The following is a 26050-nucleotide window of genomic DNA, read 5'->3' as shown; positions in this document are numbered from 1 at the left end:
ATCTGCTTGTGACAAAAGACGTCACGCTACGGCACCATCAATCGGACAAACTACAATAGATGCCATTATTAGAGTCTGATGCGCTTGTTTCTTATTTACCTTTTTTTTTTTTCAAATCACCTCGAAACTTTGCCTCCATGTAGTAAAAGAAAATTAGAAGTAACTGAACTTTCAATTATTATAAATAGAAAAAATAATAATGAAAAAGGTTGGTTACACATGCCCTGTCTGTGTGTTTCTCTCTCTCTCTCTCTCACTCTCTCTCTATCTATTATATGTTATGCATCATTATTATTTGTGTGTAAATGGCAAATGGACTGTCATTTGTATAGCGCTTTTCTACCTTTGGTACTCAAAGCGCTTCACACTGTACCTCATCTACCTCCTGATGACGCAGCATCGGGAGCAACTGGGGGTTCAGTATCTTGCTCAAGGATACTTCAACATGGTCACAATGGCCAGGGATTGAACCCACAACCTGCCGGTTGGGAAAGGACCACTCTACCACTGAGCCATACCGCCCCCAGTGTGTAAATTAATTCGAGAATAATGATAATTTCATTTGTGGTTTACAGTCTGTGATTATTTATTGATATTGATATAAATATTGATCAAAGGTAGTGATGTCCCACCACACCATAGAGTTGAAACATTTAATATTATAGACCACACTATATAGTTAAATATGCTCATAAGTTAACTTTACCAGCTAGAGTATGGCAGCAAATTTTGCATTTTCCTTTTAAGGTCTTGAAATCATCCATCCATCCATTATCGATACAGCTTATCCTCACAAGGGTCGCGGGGCGTGCTGGAGCCTATCCCAGCTGTCTTTGGGCAGTAGGCAGGAAACACCCTGAATTGGCTTCGGCCTCCCTGTGTGGAGTTTGCATGTTCCCCCCGTGCCTGCGTGGGTTTTCTCCGGGTACTCCGTTTTCCTCCCAGATTCCAAAAACATGCATGGTAAGTTGAATGGACTCTCTAAATTGCCCCTAGGTGTGATTGTGAGTGTGGATATTTATCTCTGTGTGCCCTGCGGTTGGCTGGCAACCAATTCAGGGTGTCCCCCCGCCTACTGCCCGAAGACAGCTGGGATAGGCTCCAGCACGCCCCGCGACCCTTGTGAGGATAAGCGGTATCGATAATGGATGGATATCAGTGTTAAGATGTTTAATGAGATATGTGTCACTCACAACAGACACAGACAAACCTTTTTTTCCGTGACATAGTGTACCCATCACATGTCCTGTATATTCTTGCCCAATAACAGTCCCTATCATGAATAATAATCACACACCAGTCAATGTTGTCATTTATTTATTTAATTTATAGATTGCATATGATTTCAATTCATCATCAATGACATCAAACACTAATATCAAATTGTTATCATAATTTGGTCAAAAACGTAAATCAACATGACAATCAATTCATGTCAATGTGATGCCAAGATTTGTGCAGCAACGTTGTTTTGATGTCAAATATATTGATTAACAATGTATGATGCGGTAATTGAATGTGAGATTGATTTTTTTTTTTCGGTCGGAACTTTTTACAAGCATAAGGAGGTCAAGATTCTGTCGGTTATTTATCAGGGTAGTCTAAATCTTGACCAATCTTCAACATCAAATTGATGTCACAGTGCCCGTTACAGCTTCCACCAAAATATGCAATGATTCCAGTCTTATGCCACGGAAGAATACAACCCACTTTCAGTTTACAGCAGTGCTGTAAACATTTGCACGTCGCCAATGTTGGTTTCTCAAGACGGTCACACTCTGGTGTGTTGAGCATTGTATTCCTCTGGATGAGGCTGAAACCTGTTTCCTCTTCAGTATCTCTGCTTTGCATTCTCTCTTGTAAAGTAGCCTCGTTTTGATCACAGCAAGCATGATGGTGTTGATTACATAAGTGTGACTGCCTCGTGTCACTTCACAGCACAAAGCATCAGAGTCACCCCAGTTGGCATCACAGTCAAAGCATCCTCTTCTATTTTTCTTCAACCTTTTTCATGTTCTTATACACTTGGGTAGGCATATCTGCCTCGCTTTTGCCACATAGAGAATTCCATGATCAAGGAGCTTGACCTCCAATGGGACACAGGTGAAGCAATTGTCTGCATAGATCTTGCAGTTATGATGCTTCATCACGATGAGAATCCAAATTCAGCTCATGCTCCGTTAAGACTGCCTTGGTCCACATCCACCGATGAGACATGGATATGGTTTCAAATACAGTGGAACCTCAAGTTACGAAAACCCTTTTTCCGATCTTCTCAAGTTGCGTAGGCTACAAAATGTTTACCTATAGTTACGTCCATGTTTTTTTATGTCAACCGTCTCAGCATGAATGAGCAGACAGATCATTGCTGTGCTTTTCACGCTATTTGGAGGGGAAGTCAACCCAAACATATTTTTCCAGAATATGTTCTATGTAGGCCCATTATTCTAAACATGGCATTTTGATTAATATTGCATTTCTGGAATATGAAATGTTTTTCGCTAGCTCAGGGAGGCGGCCATTTTGTCACTTCTGTCGAGTGAAGATGACATAGAAGTTGCTCAGGGCTCAGATCATGACCAATCATGGCTCAGCTTCAGAAAACAGGTGAGCCGTGATTGGTCGTTATATGAGAACTGAGCAACTTCAATGTCATCTTCAGTCGACAGAACTGACAAAATAGCCTCCCCCTGAGATGGCTAAAAGTGGGTGCATTTTTCTGCTTAAATTATATTCCATAAACGCAATATTGATCAGAATGCCGTATTTCAACTAGTGGGCCTTCATAGAACATATTCTGGAAATAACACATGTTTGGGTTGACTTCCACTTTAACCATGATTGGCTCTGTTCGTAAGTCGTTGCTCTAGTTGTGCTGTTTTTTTTTTTTTTACGCTTAATTAGACCGCAGATTGAATTAAAGATTATTATTTTCCTGTAAATGCCCCAAAACCCCACATAAAATTCAATGTCTCCTCTGCAGAAGCAAATAGAAGGCTGTCGTGTGTGCAGCAGGAAGTTCCTCCTACAAACACGCTTCTTCCAGTCACAATTCTCTAGGTTTCTGTGTAACGAGTCAAAACGTTTGAGTCTCTATTCGATATGCACAGTTTTTATTGTATTGATTCAACATGGAGAATAGAGTCAGGCTGTCGGGACAAACAATCACTGTGATTGGCTGTTAGCTAGCGAATCATTGCACTGGACAAGAACAGAAAGTGACGAAAGCGGACAAACAGTGAACATTTAAGCTATTCCCCAAGAACTGAATACATTTCGATCATTTTTCACATCTCTGTGGACATAATGGCTGGCTGGACAGAAGAGCACAGAGACGAATTAATCACTCAAATTCAAGAAAGACCGCAGTCATTCAATGTCACTGTCAAAGGCTACGGCGATCGAGTGATGAAAGACAAACTATGGGAAGTAATTGAGACACAACTGGTTATACCAAGTAGGATTTATTTTTGTACTTGGCATGGAGGGGTACTACTTCTCACGCATGCGCAGAAGGTCCGGAGTAGTTTGGATCTGTCGGCTTTTGCAGTGTGTTCTTCCGTCATTTACTGGTCCGACGTGCCAACGTGACAGTTGGCTATGCCGGCCGACAACGGGTTGGTGTGTAGAGGCCTTTAGCAACAACTCCACCCAATCCACGAAAACAATTGGGTCCTCACTCTTTTACTTCACAAAGTGAGGTGTGCAGTCTAAACCCATGTCCACTTTGTCAGAGCAGCCACCAGTGATACACTTTCATTTTTGCACCGGAATTGGGGAGAAACAGCTCCTTTCACACACTGGATCCTATTCAATTGAATGAGAAGTCTCCAGGCGCCAGAGCGGACCGTTGCCGCTTCCCTGGCCCGACAGTTGTGGCTCCCGCCTTGGGGATAGCCGCTTTGGACAGCTGCCAAATGGCTTCGGACGCCGCAGAATGAAGACAACGAGCCGTTGACTCAGAGGGGCGGCCAAATGAATGACAATGAGTTTGGAGTGGTGTGTGGTTGTTTGGTACTAATGGAAGAGCGACACTAGTCTGCCTTGCGATAACAACTTTTCATGACAGTTTTGTGGGCCGTGCGAACAGAAATCAGCTTTAGGACGACATCATGAAAGGCGTCCACACGGGGAAAGGCGGCGTTTTAGTGATCCAGGCATCTTACTTCTGGGTTACAAAAATAGCCATCATAACCATTGTGCCAGAGGTAATATATAATCATACAAATGCCTATGGTTAATTGTGGAAAGCTTAAAATAGCTTGATATGGTCCCTTTAAATATACTTTGCACTTGCCATTCTCCTGCATTGACTTCAGTGACTACTTCCGCCATGTAGACTGTGAGCCTGTCCTGTGCTGAATTTAAGGTTAATAAGGGAGCCATTTTCATTGGCCGGGAAAAAAAGCATGTGTTCACTCCCACAATGGCGCACATGCTCCTTTCTATGTGCACCAGTCTAAAAAAAATTCCAAAAGAAAGAGAACTCTACCCATGTGCAGATAAACTTCACTTTGCGCTAAACTTGCGTTGGGAATAAAAATAGTTTCCCACATTGTTCCCCATTTGTCTGTATTGGCCTGCCTGTCCATATGTGATTATGAACACAAAAAGACTGATGACGTGATGTAAAGTGTTATTTTGCTACCACACTCACCCAGTGTTTTAAAATGACAACATAGACCCAACACATTAATTACATTCAATCATCCCCAAAAATATTTAACGAATTTACATATTGAATCTAGAGAAATCCAGTCCAATAAAACATAGAGATGAGCCTGAAGAAGAGTTTACAGGTTGTGTGAATTTGTGGTCTGAAGGCCAAACCAAAAACACATTTACCATCGAATAGCATTGCGGGGTTAAATAATAGGAGCCACTGACCATGAAAATGTGGTCTTTTGGGAAAAAAATGTTGTTCTAGGTAGCTAAACCAGATTGTAGTTGTAGTTTTACAACAGTGGGTGCAACAGGGTTAAATCCCACCAACCTGAGAACCGGCAACACACATTGGCTTACCATGCTCTATGTTTAGCCAATCATCATTACCTATGTGGCTTTTACCCCTCCCATTCACCAAACAAGGACGTTAAGGGGGAACAAAAACACCTTTTGTGTGCAGCCTCTGACATGTGCCAGCCTAGCTGAGCGACCTTTCGTGCATTGTAAGGTACCACAATTCACTGTAACGGAAACAGCATTGTTCCATTTGAAATAGCAATTAACTACAACCCCAATTCCATTGAAGTTGGGACGTTGTGTAAAAAGTAAATAAAACAGAATACAATAATTTGTAAATCACGTTCAACCTATTTTTAATTGAATACACTACAAAGACAAGATATTTAATGTTCAAATTGATCAACTTTATTGTTTTTAGCAAATAATCTTTAACTTTGAATATTATGGCTGCAACATGTTCCAAAAAAGCTGAGACGGGTGGGGAAAAAAAGACTGAGAAATTTGAGGCATCAAACACCAGTTTGGAATATCCTATAGGTGAACAGTAGTGGTGCAACGGCATGGATCTTGATAATTTTATGGATGAGCAAAAAAAAAAAAAAAAAGATAAATAGAACTTTGTCGTCATTTATTTTATAAAACACTTTTGCACATAAAAAAACAACTCCTAATGTATAATATGGACGTTTAGGATTTAAGAACACAACTTAATGCAATATAAGGCAGGATACATTTATATGTGGTACAGTGTATAAAAGAAGGTATCCTGCCAGACATTTTGAGCTGAATGTTTTCTTAAAATTATTTAGTGAGCAAAAGTGTTATATTCATTGGTTAATTAAGAGAACGAGAACTGGATTAAAAAAAAGAAAATGACTTATACGCTCTCCTGTCTTTAAGGGTAGAAAGACACAACAGCGGTTATGCGCTCCTGGCCTTAATGGGTTGAGGCAAGCAAAAACGTAGAAAATGAAAGTAAAGTTAGTCGTTACGCCACCATACGGGCCAACTTCAGAGTAAAAGTCCGCTAGGGCTATTGCATTGGTATCAATGACTCAATGCATCATTTGCTAAGCTTTAGTTTGAAGTTAGCATTTGGGGAGGCGACTTGTTCGTTGAGTATGTTTGCAGCGTCGTTGACATGTCTGTCTGTATAGGGATAAAAGGCAGAAAAAAAAATCCTGTATCATTAATTTGAGGACTTGTTTAACCCCAAGTTGACAAAATGCTCCCAAACATGCAACTTATGTGATTCATTACTGGTTTCAACTTCCTTTGCTGCTATTACAGTGAATGGGGACTAATCAGGTTGCCGTAATGTGAACATGCTCAGTGTTTTTTTTTCCACCCACAATTCCATGATCAAAGATGATCCATTACACCACTAGTGAACAGGCTAACTGGGATCTGGTGGGGCCATGATTGGGTATAAAAGGAACTTCCCTGAATTGCTCAGTCATTCACAAGCAAAGATGGGGTGAGGTCCACCTCAACTGTATGAGAAAATAGTCGAACAATTTAAGGACAATTTTCCTCAATGTACAGTTGCAAGAAATGTAGGGATTTCTAATGTTATCAAAAGGTTCAGGGAATCCGGAGAAATCACTGAACACAAGTCCGACCTTCAGGCGGCACTGCATCAAACACTGACATCAATAGGTAAAGGATATCACCACAAGGGCTCAGGAACACTTCAGAAAACCAATGTCAGTAAATACAGTTCAGCGCTACATCCATAACTGCAACTTAAAACTTTACTTCGCAAAGGAAAAGCCATTTATCAACAAGACCCAGATTCGCCGCCGGCTTCTCCGGGCCGGAGCTCATTTAAGATGGACTGATGCAAAGTGGAAAAGTGTTCTGTAGTCTGACGAGTCCACATTTCAAATTGTTTTGGGAAATTGTGGGCGTCGTGTACTCCGGGCCAGAGATAAAAAGAACCATCCAGACTGTTATGGACGCAAAGTTTAAAAGCCGACATCTGATGGTAAGGGACTGTGTTAGTTCCAATGGCATGGGTAACTCACACATCTGTGAAGGCACCATTAATGCTGAAAGGTACATACAGGTTTTGGAGAAACATATGCTGCCATCCAAGCAACATCTTTGACATGGACGTCCCTGCTTACTTCAGCAAGTCACATTCTGCACATTACAACAGCAATGCAAGAGTGCGGGCCTGCCTGCAGTCCAGACCTGCCTCCCACTGAAAATATGTGGCGTATTATCAAGCATAAAATACAACAACGGAGAACCCAGACTGTTGAACAGCTGCAGTTGTACATCAAGCAGAATCGGAAATAATTCCACCTACAAAGCTTCAACAATTGGTGTCCTCACCTCGCAAATATGTATTGAAAGGTATTAAAAGAAAAGTGATGGAACACAGTGGTAACCATCTTTTCTCGAACGTGTTGAGCCATAACATTCTAAGCTAATTAATGATTATTTGCTAAAAACAAAGTTTATCAGTTTGAACACTAAATATCTTGTCTTTGTAGTGTATCCAATTAAATAAAGGCTGAACATGATTAACCAATCATTGTATTATTATTTTTTTTATTTACATTTTACACAATGTCCCAACTTCAATGGAATTTGGGTTGTAGACGACCCGTTATCGACAGCGATTGCTTTAGTAATACTGTTATTCCCAACACTGCTATTGTCGTCAGTTTCATTTATAAGTACTTAGATTTTTTGGGATCCATTCATGCAATGGATATTTTATCCGTTTCTTATTCATATGATGAACATCTTGTGGGATCAAGGTAACGTAGAATTGCTTCAATTATTTTGAAGGTAGAAAGCTACTACAGAAATGTAGCTCAGCTATCCTCAATGTAAAACGTTGTGGGGGGGGGAGAACATTAGCTGCTGGCAGCATTTAAAGCAGAAACATTGCAAAGATTACTGTACTTTTAATTCTTAAGTGCTTTTAGTCTGCTCAGTGCATTGCCAACTTGACTTTCCTTGATGCTTCCCAAAGTATGATTACACTTGTAACATGAATATATTTGAATATGAAAGCACTAAAAACGAAATGAGATGATTGCAGAACTGAAAAAGAACATTTTCTTTTATCCATCAGAAAACATCACTAGAAGCAAATTCAGCGACATCATTTAAATGAAACTGATATGTTAGTAATAATTGCTTTATAAAGCCGTCACTACTACTACGACTTGTCTTACACTCTGTCTTTGCTTCCATAATGAGCAGTGCCCGCTCGCCAATCAGGCAATAATAGGCAAATGCTAAGAGTGCCATGGCCTCCAGGGGACACCACAAAATAAATAAAATAAAAAAATCACTTTTAGTATAATTATACTTTAGTATAAAAATACTGTTATTTCTTAAAATTGATATGCTAACATAGATTCAAATTTAAAGCATATAAACAACGTTTATATAATATACGTTGTTTATATGCTTGTTGCCGTTATGTTTTGAGTAATTGATGGTGATCTTTCCATATGAGTTTCTCTGGAGGCTAAATCAAAGTAAAGTGAATGTTTTGTTTTGCTTCTCTCCCGATGCAGCTACTAACAGCTCGTGCATTCAGCTTTTGCTGTTGCAATTAGCCTGTCGTCCCTCACATATTTTGTTGTGTGGAATGCCAAAAGGTGAGATTAATTACTTGTAGCTTGTTCGTGTCACATCAATGTGTGCTTGCATGTTATTCAGGCCAATATGATAGCGCAGTGGTTCTTACTCAAATCTCATAACACACCACCAAACAATAATGCCACAAAATGAATGACAGCTGAAATAGTTATGACCTTGTCCCAGTTTACTTACCAATTGACTTGCCCAGTGTAAAATATGTTAGTATAAGTTGATATACCCAACAGGAAGCGTGACATACTGTACTCTGTTGTATGAATGGCAACAGGTGGATACACAGGTGTATTGTACCTCCTGCCATCTAATGGAAGATCATTTAAGTATTCTGCTTTTCACTATATGCTCCTGACTTAGCAAGATGAATAAATATATATTTGTAATTAATAATAATTTTCAGGCAAATTAAGTGAAATTGGGTAATTATCCGTGGCACCTATGATCATCACTCAGAGAACACTTGTGTACCACAACACCCTGGTTGGGAATCATGCAATACGTTTATTCATCCATTATCCATACCGCTTCTCCTCACAAGGGTCGCGGGTAGTGCTGGAGCCTATCCCAGCAGTCTTCGGGCAGTAGGTGGGGTACACCCCAAATTGGTTGCCAGCCAATCACAGGGCACACAGAGACAAAAAAACATCTGCACTCACAATCACACCTAGGGGCAAAGAAAGTTTGTATCCTCACTTAAATAACGTTTGACGTACTGACAACGTATCACTGAGTAACTCAAGCTTATAAACATTAAGACATCAGACCTATATGACATCATAAAGGACAAAGCATAAAAATGACCATAGCAACTGATACAGCAAGTAACAACCAGTCATAACACAGTGTTCGTTAACTTGAGCATACCCATCTGTACCTTGCCTCTCTGAACATTGAAACCCCTGGAGACATACTCTCTCTTGGTGGGGTTTTAACTGAGATGGGCACATTTACCCCTGCGTGGGTTTTCTCCGGGTACTCCGGCTTCCTCCCACATTCCAAAAACATGCATGGTAAGTTGATTGGATACTCTAAATTGCCCCTAGGTATGATTGTGAGTGCGGATGTTTGTCTCTGTGTGCCCTGCGATTGGCTGGCAACCAATTCAGGGTGTCCCGCCTACTGCCCGAAGACAGCTGGGATTGGCTCCAGCACGGCCCGCGACCACCCTTGTGAGGATAAGCGGTATAGATAATGGATGGATGGATGGGCACATTTACCCTTTTTTGCCAGTCCGTCCTCCGTCCGCGACCTGGATACCCTTCCGTCCTCATCCCGTCATCCTTATTCAAAAAAATAATCATCCTCCGACCCTGTCCGTCTTCGTCCTTTTAAAACACGTCCGTCCTTACATTCCGTCAGTATTTTGCAATAAAATAATTATTGCAAAATAATAAAAGGTTACTTTAGGAGGAGACGAAAGACTTCCACATCCAGGCAGTTTAAAGTGCAACTAACCCAAAAATATTTTTTAAGAATATGTTCTATGCAAGGCGGCACGGTGGTCGACTGGTTAGCACGTCCGCCTCACAGTTCAGAGGTCGTGGGTTCGATCCCGGCTCCGGCCTCCCTGTGTGGAGTTTGCATGTTCTCCCCGTGCCTGCGTGGGTTTTCTCCGGGCACTCCGGTTTCCTCCCACATTCCAAAAACATGCATGGTAAGTTGATTGGATACTCTAAATTGGCCCTAGGTGTGATTGTGAGTGCGGATGTTTGTCTCTGTGTGCCCTGCGATTGGCTGGCAACCAGTTCAGGATGTCCCCCGCCTACTGCCCAAAGACAGCTGGGATAGTCTCCAGCACGCCCCGCGACCCTTGTGAGGAGAAGCGGTACAGATAATGGATGGATGGATGGATGTTCTATGCAGGCCCACTAGTTGAAACTTCCGATTAATATTGTGCTGGTGGAATATGAGTTTTAAGCAACAAAATCCACCCGTTTTTAGCCATCTCTGGAGGCGGCCATTTTGTCACTTCTGTCAACTGAAAATGACACCACACACCCTCAGGGCTCAGATAGACAAGACAGACCAATCGTGGCTCAGCTTCAGAAAACAGGTGAGCCGTGATTGGTCGTTATCTGCGCCCTGAGGGTCTAGACGTCAGCTAGGAGCCCAAAATGTGCTCTGCGCGGGTGGAGGGATCAGTGCTGACAGCGACTCTGCAGTTCTTTTGAGTAACAGTATTGGCTTTATATTTGACTTTAATTTAATCCCACTTGAAACATGAAACATAAAGTGGACATTTATGGTGATAGTAGTAATTCAGCCACGGCTCAATCGGCTCATTTTTTATGTGCGGTTATGACGTGACATCACCTTTACTGTCGTCTCTATGAAATGAGATAGAAAAGCTTCGCCTCATTCTTTCCCCCAAATACTGTATTTGGACCTCGGACCGATTCGCTCCACTGTCAAAATGCCCCGACACACTGCACTACATTTACTTCCGTAAACACTACGTCGTGAGTCACATCTGGTCGACTTCTGTGCATGTGGGTTACATGCATATGATCACACACACCAAAGAGACCGAGGTCGCATTTATAATGTAATATGAACGCTTACTTGTTTTTGTTTTTTCAAAAAAGACTGCAGCTACAGTCCTGCGTAAAGGTGAAAGGGACTTCCCACAGCCCTTATTTGCAGATGCTGTGCAGAGGTTCGGGATCAGAAGTCCCATTTTTCAGAATAAATATTCAGGCAGTTATTTGTCAAATGTTTATTTTCATTGTTCAGTGAAATAGTGCTCTTTTTTTTTCCACTGTATTGTTAAATTCAGGCATTTTTGTTTGCTAGATGGATGATTTCAGTTTAGCTTTTTAATTCATTTAAAAGAGATCTTCAACTGTGCACTTTTTTTGTCAGAGTTCAAAATGTATTCATTTAATAAATAGAATGTCATTTTCTGAAACATGGATGGACTGCATGGATTTCATAAGCAACACACTATTTTACTAATAAAGTATAAAGATAGGAAGATATATATACGTCTTCATTTAGATGTCAAAAAGTGTTTGTGGCTCCGAATGTTTTCTTTTCCGTGGGAAACGGGTCGAAATGGCTCTTTCAGTGTAAAAGGTTGCTGACCCCTGATCTATATAAATACGAAAAGAAATACTTCAAATGCACTATAAGATAAAAATAAGATAAACACTTGTATTGATTTTGAATTTGGTTTTTAATTAAGTTATCCAAAACATTTTGTTTTCCTTCACTAGTACGCATATTTTAAAAGAAGTCAATCGATCCACACAATCAAAATGTGTTATGAAGTGGGAAAAAAAAACTTAGGGGGAACATACTTTTTTTTAGCGCTATAAATTAGTATATTGTAACAAGGCTATGTGTTTTATTGTTATGTGTTGCAGTTGGGGGCTTGCGGCAAATATTTCATGTTGCAAGTTCTCAGATTTCCCCATTCGTGAACGCAACACTGGAGACCGTAAGACTCTCCACCGTGTGTGTTTTGGTTGTTAATAAACGTGAGTTCACTGACTCATGCCTCCATAATCCATAGTAGATGCAACAATATGTTGATGTACCAAACAGGACAGGACGCTGTGTTACAGCGTTACATCAAACACACCATAACCTGTGTTTTCTAACTCCTGCCAGCTTCCAGACACAACTGTGGAAATCAGGCATCAGCCACAACGTGCTTCCTTTATAGATGATCAAGCATCACTGGCTAATGCCTCAGTAATCCATAGTGGACGCTACAATATGGTAGCATACAGCAGGACATCGCGTTAAATGAAACACACACGGTAACTTGTGTTTGCTAATGCTAGCTTCCAAACGTGACTGTCCTGACGTCAGAAAATGATCAGGCATCAGCCACAACGTGCTTTCTGTTTAGATACTTGTTTATCACGCCATGCTACCATGAAAGGAAGGTTTGCATCGTATTAAGTATTTTGAGTGAACTTTCGGACTCTAACACAGGCCAATTAAGTCATGACACTGCATTACCCAAGATTAAAGTGAAACAATAAAAAATCAATTCATGTAATTCAAATTCAGTTTTTCAATTGTGTTATTCAAGTTGAGCTATTCAAATTCAAATCTACATTATTCAGATTCAGTTTCTAGAAGCACAAATTTCAGCCCATAGAATTGCTTTGTCCGTGTCTGGTTGCCTTTCACATATCCTTTCTGTGTGTAAGACGTTTACAATTACAGTTTTTTGCATGAATTGTATTTTATTTGTTTGTTTCTTATTTATGTATTATAACTTATTTGTTACACATGCCCGCACAACATGCCAATCACAGTCTTGGGCTTACAAATCCATCCCTGCATTAAATTCCAAATGAAACTGGGGATCCCTTGGATTTTATTATTATAGTATTCAGTATATAGTATAGTATTTAGTATATAGTATAGTATTCAGGACTTTCATCAAACATTAACCTGCTAGCATAAACACAGTACAGTAATGAAAAAAATGATGACAAGAACAAGAAACCTCAAATTAATTTGTGCCTTTAGGGTCCCATTGATATTTCATGCCTGCTGCACGAAGACAGTAGATTAGTGGCACATTTAACCATGGGTGCTATAACAAGCCCCTTTGTTAACAATCATTATCTACCCACATTAAGTAGCGCAACATGTCTCGTGTGGAGAAATTTTATTGTAAGTCCTGCTGGGAATTATCTGCATTGTGTCACTCAACTGTAAATAAGCACCCGTAAAAGAGTGTGTTATTTTTTTGCTAAAAAAGCAGTTCACAAACTCAGAATATTATTGCTGAAATACTCTGTTATGTTCTTGACATGAGGCACGGTGATGGACTGGTTAGCACGTCCGCCTCACAGTTCAGAGGTCGTGGGTTCGATTCCGGCCCCGGCCTTCCTGTGTGGAGTTTGCATATTCTCCCCGTACCTGTGTTGGTTTTCTCCAGGTACTCCGGTTTCCTCTCACATTCCAAAAACATGCATGGTAGGTTAATTGATCACTCTAGATTGGCCCTAGGTATGATTGAGTGTGTAAATGTTTGTTTGTCTCTGTTTTGCCCTGCGATTGTCTTGCAACCAGTTCAGGGTGTACCCCGCCTACTGGCCGAAGAGGGCTGGGATAGGCTCCAGCACGCCTGCGACTCTTGTGAGGATAAGCGGGTTGGATAATGGCTGGATGGATGGATGTTCTTGACATCGGCAATCCTGCATTACCAACATTTCTTTTGGGAAATGTTGATATATCCTGTGTATTCTGAGCATCCTTTGATGGATTGTTATGTTTGTACACTCCCTGAGGACACATTAAGTACACCTGCAAAATCCAGTCAGATGCAATACAAAAGTAATATTAAAATGAATGCCTTTACCAAGATACTCATGGAAGTAAGGGTGGGAATCATGGAGTTGTGATACGGTATTGTGGTCAGGCCTGGATCTAGACTGCGTAGTTAGTGGGGTAATGAGACATTTGAGACATCAATAAACATCACAGAATTATAACTGCTCTGTCAGTTTCTTCAGCTTCAGTGTCAAACCAAACAAAACAGTCTTGGAAAAAAAGGCTGTTTAAGCTTGACCTCTATGTATCAATGACTCTCATTAGCTAAGGTTGCCCGCATTTGGTTTCTAAAATAGTGTAACAACATGAGGATCCAGTCTTGATGGTAGTGTCATCCGCAGCAATTTGTGAAGCGGTTTGGTCTCGCCACTGTATGCGATCGATCTCAAATGTCCTATACCTCATAAACACATCTTATAAAATTGTAGCCATTTCATGTAACTTCAGTCATTTCATATGAATGTTTTTAAGAGTTGTTGTATGTATTAATCAGAAACGAATGAATACATTTCAAACAATGTTTAAATGTAATTGCGTAACTATTAGGGTCTAACAAAAACAATTTGAATCGTGAAATCGGTTTTGATTCGAATCGAATAGCTATATTTTAAAATTTTTGTATCCTTGAATCATATCGCAACCCATGTATCGAGATATGTATCGAATCATCTTTTATGAGAGACACCCGAAATGAATAATTTTAAATCTGTTTGATGTTGCCGATGATTTGTTGTTTCTTTGACTTTAATTGACTTGGATAGTTTGGGCTTTGAAGAGCTTTTACATGTTGCATATTAATAACCGTGCCATATCAAATAGAAACATACTCCCGCTGAATCAAACCAAATCTTATGGTTACATTTTAAAAGCATTACATCCTGAATCGTATCGTACCCTATGTATCGAGAAACATATCAAATCATCTTTTGTGGGGAGATGCACACCCCCAGTAACTATGTTTCCTTTTGCTTCGGAATTAAATGTGTCATGAATCTCATCCCCTCAGATACCGTCATGTTTAAAGTACACTATTTTTTTTTAAAAAGGAGTAGCACATTGATTCATAAATGTGATCTAACAAAGGTAAAGGGCAAATATTAACAATGTTTGCTGTTCATTGGGGTGTGGAAAACATCTGTTGAATATTTTAACAGAAAATTATTTGATTGTGTTGTTTTGAAAACCTAAAACTCGAGCAGATCCAACAGACCCATCAACACTGGCTGATTAACAAAAATACGAAAACCTTACCATACCATGTTAAATATGGACAAAATTTGTGCCAGTGTGTGTTCTATAACCAATGTAAATCATCATCTTCATATATTTCATGCTCAAATGCACGTAACCCTAACCCTAAAAGATCCACTACGAAACAAAGTTTTTGAAGCAAACAACAAAAAGCATACAGGGAGTTTTTTTTTTTACCCCTGTGCAAAGGATTCTGGTGCATAAAAATACCATTCAGGGCACAAAATTGTTCGAAATAAAACAACAACAATAAACCAACATTAAGTGCATTTATAAATAGGCAAACTCATTCACCTGTATGATACAGTGCAGTTTTGGGCAGTTCACTCTGCTTTTTAAAGGAGACAAACAAAAGTGGCACATCTGGCCTGCGTGGTGAGTTTGCCAGTCATCACAACAGCCGCTAGTCCAAGTCACCATATGCCAGGGGGTGGCCAACCTCTCAAAGGCAAAGAGCCACACTTTTACTGTGCCACAGCATACACAGACACTTGGCATCTAGATGTCGAATGTAATCCATTCCACCCCCACGTTCAAACGAGCCCTTCACACACACCGTATTGTTCACTTTGTGTAAAACAGAATTTTTTCCTCGCAATCGTGTCGCGGGCCGAAATTACATTTTCATCAGACAAACCTGCTGTAACAATATCATTGATGTATTGATGTTACAGTATGATATTTATTGCAATATTGTGTGAACGCTCACACATCCTAAAAACAGTTGGGTTAAAAATAACAATTCGGGTCAAAAAATGGGTCAACTAATTGGGTCAAAGTTTGAGATTTGAGATTGAACAGCAGTAGATAGATAGATAGTTCAATCAATCTGTCATTTTGTAATGGGTATAACAAGTTAAAAACTATTCTAAGTTGGGACGAAACAGATCAAATGGATTACTCTCAAGAGCCTTGTCAACACTGTTCTGACAATAAACAAATATGGACAACAGATGACAAAATGGCAGCACTCAGTTCCGTCCGTCAGGCAAGCCACCTGTCAACACTTTCCGTTTCAACTTAAGGAGTGCGCTGCTGTGTTACAATGCTTACCCCGCCTCCCTCTCCCACAAGCCGTCAGTGTTTTCTTTATTTCTCTTTTTTTTCTCTAAATAGAGGCTTGTGTTTTTTAGACCATCATGGAAAGTCATTACTTATTATTTTCTGAACAATTTCTCTTCCCACACCCACACTGTCACTTGCCAGCCCTCAGCTGTTGCTGGAGAAATTATGAATTATGCGTGTGTCTCACTCTACTGAGGCTGTGACTAAGGTGCCAGTCAGAGTGGGGGGGGGGAAAGTAAACACCCTTAAAGGGACACTTGGGTGAGCTTAACATTGGCACTTATACAGTATAATAGGTTTTGCATGTAAAAATGACATCAGTACTAAAGTGCCCCCACCCAAAAAACTGTCGTGATTTAAGGTATTTTTTTGTGATTAGATTTACGACCAATTGGCCCCCCTTTTGTAGCTCGGCTTGTTATTTTTTCGGTCTCAGCGGTCTAAGTCACAGGAGGGAAACAAGCGTGGTAATATTGCTTGCTTTGTCAGTTCTGTTGTCTAAAACGGCGACCGATCGCAACCAAAATATAAATGCACATTACTACTCTTGTCCACTTCAACCTGTGAAAGTATAAAAGTGTTCTGCAAAATAGAATAACGGGATGGCTAAAAGCAACTATAGCTTCAGGCCGTTAAAGTGGTGAAAAAAGCAAATACTAATTTTATTATGAACTTTATTGACGCGATTAGCGATTAATATGCCAATATCTTCATTTCAGATGTCAAAAAGTGTTTGCGTCCCTCAATGTTTTCTTTTCCATGAAAAACGGGTCGAAATGGCTCTTTGAGTGTTAAAAAACATCCAGAAAGAAACATTTTAAATTGTTCTTTTTTTTTTTTAATGATTTGTAAGAGCTCCATCATAGGCATGGGAAAATAAGCATCGCTTTTCGTCTCAATGCGTCGAATTCGAGGGCTGAAAATGATGTCCAGTCAAGGAGTACATGGTTAAAAAGGAAAATGACTAAACTAGCCATAGTAATCGTTATTTGGTCCATGGTGTATGAATTGATTCTGTGTGCTGTAATGCTTGCTATAGCAGCGTAATGATGTGCAAAAAAAAAAAAAAATCAGCATTCAGCTAGTGCCTTACTTATTCAACCAGAATGTCCCATTGAAAATAAAAAACTATTTTACATGGGAGTTCTGACTAAGAGACAGAAAAACATTTTACAGTTGTAACACAATTTAAAATGACATAAATTAGATAAAACAGTTACAGGTTAAATAGGCTGTCTGGATGTCTCAAGGTTTCTCAGTCTGGATTTAAAGTCCTTCACTGAGATTATATCCGTTTATTTCCAGTCATTTTGCAAAAGGTTCCATTAGAAGGGGCAGAGAAGATAAAAGCATGTTAAATAGAAGCATACATTTGATATTGGGATGTAGTTAGTTAAAACTGGTGGATTACATACTTTTAAGAGAGGGATGACAAAAGCTGACTTTCAAACCGAAGGCATTTCTTTGTTTTCAATCAACAGATTAAAATGTATTGTAAGAGACTGTGCAATAAAATCAGGAGCCACTTTTGAAAAATATGACTCTATAAAATCTGCCCCGGGAGGTTTTCTGTGATTCAGAGTTTTGAGCCTTATGAACTTGCTGCACAATAAAAGGTACAAATGTAACATGCTCACCAGCAAACATTTAAGAATTCGTACCCCCACTATACAAATTCAGGGGCAGCTCCTGTCGAGTCAAACAAAGACCTAGATGACACAAAGTGATTACTCAAGCAATTTAATGTTCTCATTTGTGACAGAAAAGTAACATTCTTATTTAGCATTTTTAATAAGAGAAGTGCATTTATTTCTTAGTCGTCTGAAAATAGCATCAAGCGCTAGCAGAATCACCTTTTCTGGCTTTGGTCCGCGCCAAAGCGCATGAGTGACATTAGACAGTGACAGTGGACAGAATCAGGCGTTTTCTCACCCCTTTCTCAATCTGGCCACTCGATTGAGACTAATACACCTATAGAACGTGACATTCTATTGCACCCTCACGTTCAGATTTTATAATGTCGATGCTAAATTTCGATTTGTAGTTAGGCATGCGGAAGAAGCACAAATGAAGTGGCACGGATACTCCTGCCGCTGAAGCTGCAGCGTGGTGTCAGCAGATGCGGAAGCATATTACCCACAATTCATTGCGGATTTGACCAAAATAATGGGAAACTTTGGTGGAATTCCTGTATCTGTGCCAAAAAAATGTCTCTTCAAGTGGAAATACTGAATCATTATAAAGTTTATCATTTGAGCAAGTGTAATTTCAATAGATGTTGTAAAGTCACCGTTTACCTACGCGTTTCGTCCTAGTGTAGCTGCCGTACTTAGCAACCTTCTGCGCATGTGCAACATATCATGCAGAGACACAAATATTCCAAATAATGGAGCCATAGCTCCCACCGACTGGAAGATCGAGCCTGAGTTTTACTTTACTACTACTTTACTGAAGTATTAATATAATTTTAAATGGCAAAATTGCCAAAACAACCACCCGTGCAGCCATGCTCATTAACACAGGGGCAAGTCGATGATGTCACAAGCATTGTCCCAACTCAGCAATTTTTGTATACTTGTAACCTTCGCCCTCGAACACTACGTGCACTTCGACTATGTGTACACTTCAGTGAGGACCGTAGGGTACAAGTGTGAGGATTGGGCCAGTGAATCAACAACCAATGCACATATCCTGCTAATATGTAGTTAATAGCATATACACAGTTGTAGCATATACCTCAATACATACATATAAATATACAGCACGTTTTATGTAGACTGCTTTGATTAGTGTATTTTCCTTGCTTGCCCTTAGGTGGGAATGAACCCAAACTTTTTTTTTTTATGGTCTATGCAGGCCCACTAGTTGAAACACAGCATTCTGATTAGTATTGCGTTTGTGAAATATGAGTTAACCAGAAAAATCCACCTGTTTTTACCCATCTCAGGGGGTGGCCATTATGTCAGGCCATATGTGCTCGGGATGGAACATTGTAACGGGGCTCCAGCATGTTTAATAAACATTTGAAGCCTGGCTCCTCGACTAAAGCATATGGGTGCATAGATGTTGCTTTGTATATACCGATTGCTTCAGTAATTACTAATATCTTTGGCTGTGTCTGCTTTCACTTCTCCAGGCTGCTTAATAGTAGCGGGGATAACTTGTTGGTGTTGAGGGGGTTTCTTTTTTCTACCCCCGGTAACTGTATCGGGGTGATGCTGTCCTACATGTGTAATGTTTGAAGTGTTATGCAACATACCGCTCGGAGGTCGAACAACGCCGACACGCAGTGCTTGTTCGCTCCACCGCTCGCACTCCATCACCGTCGTACTCAAATCGGAAGTCGAAATGTTCTCAAACGGCTGATTTGTATAGTGCAGACGGCTCCTCTAGTTCCATATGCTTTCTCCCTCACTCACCATTTTTCTTTGTTTTGATCTATTTCTTCTTCGAACAACAAATGTGGCGGTCGCTTGGTCTCAGGCATTGACTTTTTTTTTTTTCTCCATTAGACGTATTCGTCGAATGACTGCGTGCACCGAACCGTGAAGCCCGTACCGAGATGGTATGGGACGAATACAAAAAACGTTACACCCCTAAAACTGACCCCCCCATCAGAGAAGGGAAAAGTTATGTGGCCCTCATAGGAAAAAGTTTGGGGACCCCTGATTTACATAGTCACAGAAGGATTTAAATTCACGATTTCACAATTTGGGTCTCCTGCCATTAAAAGCTCACTCTAATTTAATTTGGACAAAATATGCTTTAAGGATGATAATGCTTCCGTGGTGGCAGATGAATATAAAAAAAAAACACAACAATTATGGGGATTCACTTTGCAATTTCCACATTCTATGCCAAAAACTCAATTTGCCTACAAATAAACTTGAAGCATCAAATCTTAATTTAAGATCAATGGCTACACCATCACCTGCTTGGGGCCTATCATCATTTGCAATAGATTTGACTATATGTATGTACATATGAAGTTTAGGTTTTTTGGAGCATGTACGGGGGAGTTATTAAGCATTTCCACTTTTGTGTTAAAGAAAATATGAAATTTAAAATTTGATGCCCCGCCCCCATCATATAGTAGTTCAAAAACTCAAGATTTTTTTCTGTGCTATTGTCCCAGGTCTTGAGATGGCACAGACAAAGTTTGAAAGGGTGGCTGTGGCTCAGAGGTTGAGCAAGTCATACAATAACTGGAGGGTCCACTGTTCGATTTCCACTCCGTCCAAGTCGTGTGATTGTGCCCTTGGGCAATGCATTTCACCCACCTTGCCTCCAGTGTCACTCACACTGATGTACAGCTGGGTGTGAATGTTTGGTGGTGGTCGCAGGGGCAACCACTGGCAACCACGCTTCCATCAGCCTGGCCCAGAGCAGCTGTGGCTACACAATGTAGTTTACCACCACCAGAGTGTGAATGTGTGAGTGCATGAATAATGCATCCACTGTGAAGTGCAAACTAATCGGGAGAATCTTCATCATGCAACAAGACAATGACCCAGAACACACTGCCAACACAACAAAGGTGAAAGTGCTTCCACTTTCAATGTCTTAGACTGGCCAAGTCAACCACTGGACCTTAACCCAATAGAGTATGTATTTTACCTCGTGAAGGGAGAAACAAGACCTGACAGAGGCTGCTACAATTTGGTGAAGTCAATGGGTCAAAGACTTGATACAATTATCGCTAGTAAGGGTTATGCCACCCAATGTTAAATGTTATTCATTTTAATTTACTATTGTCTGTTCCAATACAATCCTATTTGCTCACTTGAGAGGTGGGTAGCTTCAAACAAAATCTGCTCCATCCTCAGTTGTTTAACACTTCCAGATGTGAATACCATGAAGTAAAATGTGGACCACTGAACATTGTCTCATATCCATCTTTTGTTCTGACGCCCAAATATCGTCAGCATACAACAAAAACAGCAGTTCCAATACTTTTGGAGGGGACTGAATGTATACACAAAAATCAATAATATAAACTGTACTGTGACATCTTAAATCTTGTCTTTTTAGGATATCATCAATGTTTTGTCATTATTTTCAGAAATAACTATGCAGACAAGTGCAACAGTAACACTCAGTTAGAATCATTATACTATAATTACACCAATAGCCAGATCTGGACAATTTACAAAAAATTCCCGGACCATTTATCGCCTGCAGCCAGGGTTCCCTTCCGCCGCCCATCCATCTGCCTTTTTGTCTGGCCGGACCAAAATAGTAATCGCCTATAGGCCGGTCCGCCTGGCATTTTAAACGGGCTTCCGTCTACAGATTTCAACCAACATAGGTGGAGTGCCCAGCTCTGCCAATAGCCTTGTCATTACTTTGGCTCAATCTGAATAAGTAAGGCTGTTTAAATGCTGCAAAAAAGGTGTGTTTCCCCCAAAGTTGTTCATGCTGCACTGATATTCATGTTTGTGTGATGCTGTTTCAAGTTAGTTATGTTTGACATGCATCCAAATGCAAATCGCTAGCATACGGTCCAGACATACGCGTCTGAGCTGCACTGTACAGTATTTGTGTACGGCGCAGACGTGTGACTACAGTGTGAGGTAATTATGAAACAAGTCATCAATTCATAACTTCATAACCCCAATATGCTTGTGTATGGTACAAAGAGACCTGTACTGAAAGAAAATTAAATAAATATGAATACATGCACACTTTCTTTTCTTTATCTACCATACAGAATTTTACACATTTTAAGTCTTGTTTGAGTTGGACAAAGGCAATTACTACATTTTTTGTACTGCTATTTAAATGTAATGAGTCAGTTCTTTTGTTGAGCTCTCCAAACCCCAGAGTCACCTTTTCAACATGTTCACCTGCGATGGCGAAGCATTCTTTATGTAAATTATTCATATGGTTCAGATGTAAAGTGAAAAAGTACAACAACTGAACTAACTACGGTAAACTTTATTCAATACAAAGAGATGGATACAATAAGTATTAGAACAAATACAACACATTTGTAACATTCCACAAGTCCGGTGATTGTGGTAGCGTATACCCACCACCACTTTGAAATGTTCCCATTTTAATTTTACGGCTGACAGCAACATAGATCTCCTCTGCCATTCAGAGGAATTTAATTGGTATTCTTTCTGATGTCTGCTCGATATTTTTTCAAACTGTGCACCCACCGTGTGTAGCTGTTTGACTTCAGTAAGAGCTTGTCAGATTAAAGCATTATTTATCAGAATGGCACCACAAAAGTCCCAGTGCTTTCAACGTGTCTTCCTTTTAATCCAATAGAGTGAATGAGGTCCCGTAGGCTACAAAGAGTCTGAGAAGTAATGAGAACACATATCTGCCTTAAACCGATGAATCAGATTAAAATGTGTGCGTATGGCAATATATGGCAATCAAACTTTGTGACAGGGTGGCAAACGTTTTTAAGTTGTCTGAAGGGATTTTCCAATTCAGTGATTTTTTTTTGCTCTTCCTCCCCTAAAGTGCATTTAACATTATAAATGCATTGTGCTGTATGATGCGGTGGCACCCTATCTGTTACATCACATGCTATATTCCCTTACATTCTCTTATACAATACTTCTACATAGTGTCGCTGTCCTGTGCGAAACACGTATGTCCAATGTTGGATTTTTTTTTTTTTCAATAATGTTCACAATAATGCGATGTCTGTAACACAGAACACCATTCATGTAAAAATAACAAAAAAATAAGAAAAAATGGACATAACATAAGTGTTCTTCACAGGCCAGCTGCTTGAAGGTTTGCTCTCCACATTTTAATGTTATTCTTTAATGGGTTAATTAAGTGTGCAGTACTTTTTTGCTGTTACAGTATTATGCTTTCTGGAATATGGAACACAACAGGGTTTCTGTCTTCTGTCTTCTATTTGATGCTTTCAGAAGCAATGTTTACGGTGTTCAGATTTCGGTGGTGTGTATAAGTCTTTTAAAAAAACATGCATAGCTATTCCTATAAAGCCTGGGGATAACTGACACATAACAGTTGGCATACTGCATATAAGTAATGAGTGCAAATTCTCAGAGACATCTTGTAAAGCTTGCCATTCGCAACTTTTCTTTCTCACTTCTCACGTGAACTTTGGCACTTCCCTGATGAGCAGAAATTCTGAATTGCCAGTATGGTTGGCAACTGACAAAAAAAAAAAACAAATTGTATCACCATTGTTGTTTCAGCTATATTAAAACTGACAATTTGATTACCGTATTTTCCAGGATATAAGTCGCACCGTTATATAAACCGCACCCACTCTATTTTTAGAACATTTTGGAAAAAAACATAAATGAGCCACACCTTTATGTAAACCGCACCTATCTATGTTGAAAACTTGTATATCTACTGTATTTACAGAACAATTATGAACTGTAAATGTACATGTATGTACCTGAGCAGATTCTTTCCTAACAGTGCCTTTTTAACACTGCAGCAACGTTGCTGATTAAAACGGAACAGAATCAAGAGAAAATAAAAAGTACTTATCTTCATTTCACAGCCGACTGCTACTCCAGTTTGTCAGCTAATTTCCACCAGACATCATCATCTATTGTTCTACTACATTCTACATATGCACCTGTCTTGTTTTATGTTAATAAAGTCAGCTAATCTAACACACGACGTGCTAAATCAACAATAGCATTTCACATCGAAACAACAGACGTAACATCAGCCAATCGCATTCATGTGCACTTCATGGACCTCTAGGAAATCATCAAATCAAAGCATTACAGCACCTAATGCAATAACCTAGTCTATGGCGCCCTCGCCTGTTGAACTCCTCCACCTGCAGTCACATCTAGTTAATGGGAAATGTATTGTATTGAATTGTACCGTCATTCCAGTTAGAGCGCACCAAGTGGTGGAAGAAAAATCCACAGAATAGCCGCACCGGACTATAAGAGGCATGGCTCAGAATCTTGGGAAAAAGTCGCGGCTTATAGTACGAAAAGTACGGTACATGGGATGGAAACATCCTCACCCAAAAATGTGAAAAAGTAAACATTTTTCTCTGTTCATAGGGCTAAAGGTGCGGGAGGTGATGATCAACGTGTCCCGTCAGCAGGTTGAGGACTTCCATGGCCCAGAAGACTACTGGTGTCTCTGTGTGGCATGGAGTCACTTGGGTACCTCCAAAAGTCGCAAGGCTACTGTCCGCATCGCCTGTGAGTATTTCAGCGATTCATCTGCGGCAGCTACAATATATTACTTCATAGCAGAGGTGGGGGACTCGAGTCATGTGACTTGGGCTCGAGTCAACTCAAGTCATTGATTTCATGACTTGTGATTTACTTGGCAAAAACTTATGAACTTTGACTTGAACTCCATGACTTCACAAGTCATTATGTGTACATTTGACGTTTTTGTAAATATAGTGCACCTTTCATTTTTGAAAGAAACGTTTTGGGGGCGAGTTGTGCGCAACATACCTGGCAACCCCAGCCACCATTAGGCTACACCACTTCGAGTTATTTTCTGGTCCTGAGAGTCTCCAACATATTTAATGTGGCAGGTGCCCCTAAGTGATAATCTACAATGTGCACAAAGTTAATGTCATTCACCCATGTACACACCGTTAGATTTGGGAAACAGATTGGTACCAAACACTATATATGTTGTTTTTAATCTGATAATTACACGTTTACTCCCACATCCAGCATGCTTCATTATTTATCATCACGTGTGCGTGTATTTAGTCTGCAAGGCCAGTACGGGGGTTGGCTCCTCACTTTGTGATGTAAAAAATCACTTTGCGATATAAAACATTGAGGACCCAGTCATTTCTTGAATTGGCCGGAGCTGTTGCTTAGAGACGAGGAAGCACAGAACTGCTTGTGGAATTGTGTGAAATTACTCATTTAATGCTGGAAGCCACATTCTAACTGCCAATAAAAGACTTAAGTGTCTTTGTGTTTAAGTTTTTACTTGATAGCGGCAATTCAAATCTATGAAAGCCATTGTTTTTCCAACCAAAAAAATCTGTCTATTGTATTATATGTGTTAGGGTTGCTCTATTATGAAAAAAATATTAATCACGATTATTTTGGTGATAATTGAAATCACGATTATTCAAACAATTATTTATTTTTTGCTACAAAACAAGAACAGGTTTAAACATGTAAAAAAATATTGAGACAAAATTCTTTGAAACGCTATAGTAATTTCAGTTTGTTTTGGACCCAACAACATTTATTAAATTAATTATTTAAAAAAAAATTAAAGTGCAAATGTATAAATTAAAGTATGGTTTCCTTGTATAAACAAACGGATTAACTTGCTTTACACTTATAAATTGCCAAAATAGTAAACTGCTTGGAGTAAAATTCCAATTTTGACAGAATAACAGACATGCTATTCATCAATACATTTCGGCCTGTGTCTGGAGCCTTTTTTGTTTTGTTTTTAAAGTAATATTTACCCATAGTAAACAAAGTTAAAGTAATTTGCTTCTGATAAATTATAAATTTAATATGGTGATTGGGTCAAAGTAATTTAAATGTTGACTGTTACATACTAGTACGTAATCTATACAATACTTCTAAATTACAGTAGGCCATATATAAACTGTATTACAATATAATGACCAATAATATGTTTGCAATTTGCATTTGAAGCAATTTGAAACAAAAATGAACATAAAACATTTGACTTCATATTATAGTCAAGTCAAGTCAAATTCATTTATATAGCCCTTAATCACAGGAAAGTCTCAAAGGGCTTCACATATGCACCAGATCATACACACGACATCCCCTGATCTTAACCCCCAGGAGGGCAAGGAAAAACTCGAAAAAACCCATTTGGGGAAAAGCGAGAAACCTTGAGAAGGGACCACAGA

At 39.6% G+C, this 26050-nt stretch overlaps 1 protein-coding gene across 2 annotated transcripts in view; it reads left to right on the top strand.

Annotated features, from left to right (window-relative positions):
- Positions 1 to 26050, top strand: part of unc5db (unc-5 netrin receptor Db) — a 278526-nt gene that overhangs the window by 138664 nt on the left and 113812 nt on the right. For both annotated transcript variants that reach the window (XM_086030435.1, XM_086030436.1), the window contains exon 3: positions 24234 to 24377. In XM_086030435.1, the coding sequence (XP_085886561.1) occupies positions 24234 to 24377 (144 nt within the window). The remainder of the gene's footprint in view (positions 1 to 24233; positions 24378 to 26050) is intronic.

The sequence above is a fragment of the Filicampus tigris genome, chromosome 5 (genome assembly GCF_054856515.1).
Source record: "Filicampus tigris isolate MCC_2025a chromosome 5, RoL_Ftig_1.0, whole genome shotgun sequence".
Classification (NCBI taxonomy): domain Eukaryota; kingdom Metazoa; phylum Chordata; class Actinopteri; order Syngnathiformes; family Syngnathidae; genus Filicampus; species Filicampus tigris.
This window is presented reverse-complemented; position numbering and strand designations above follow the sequence as displayed.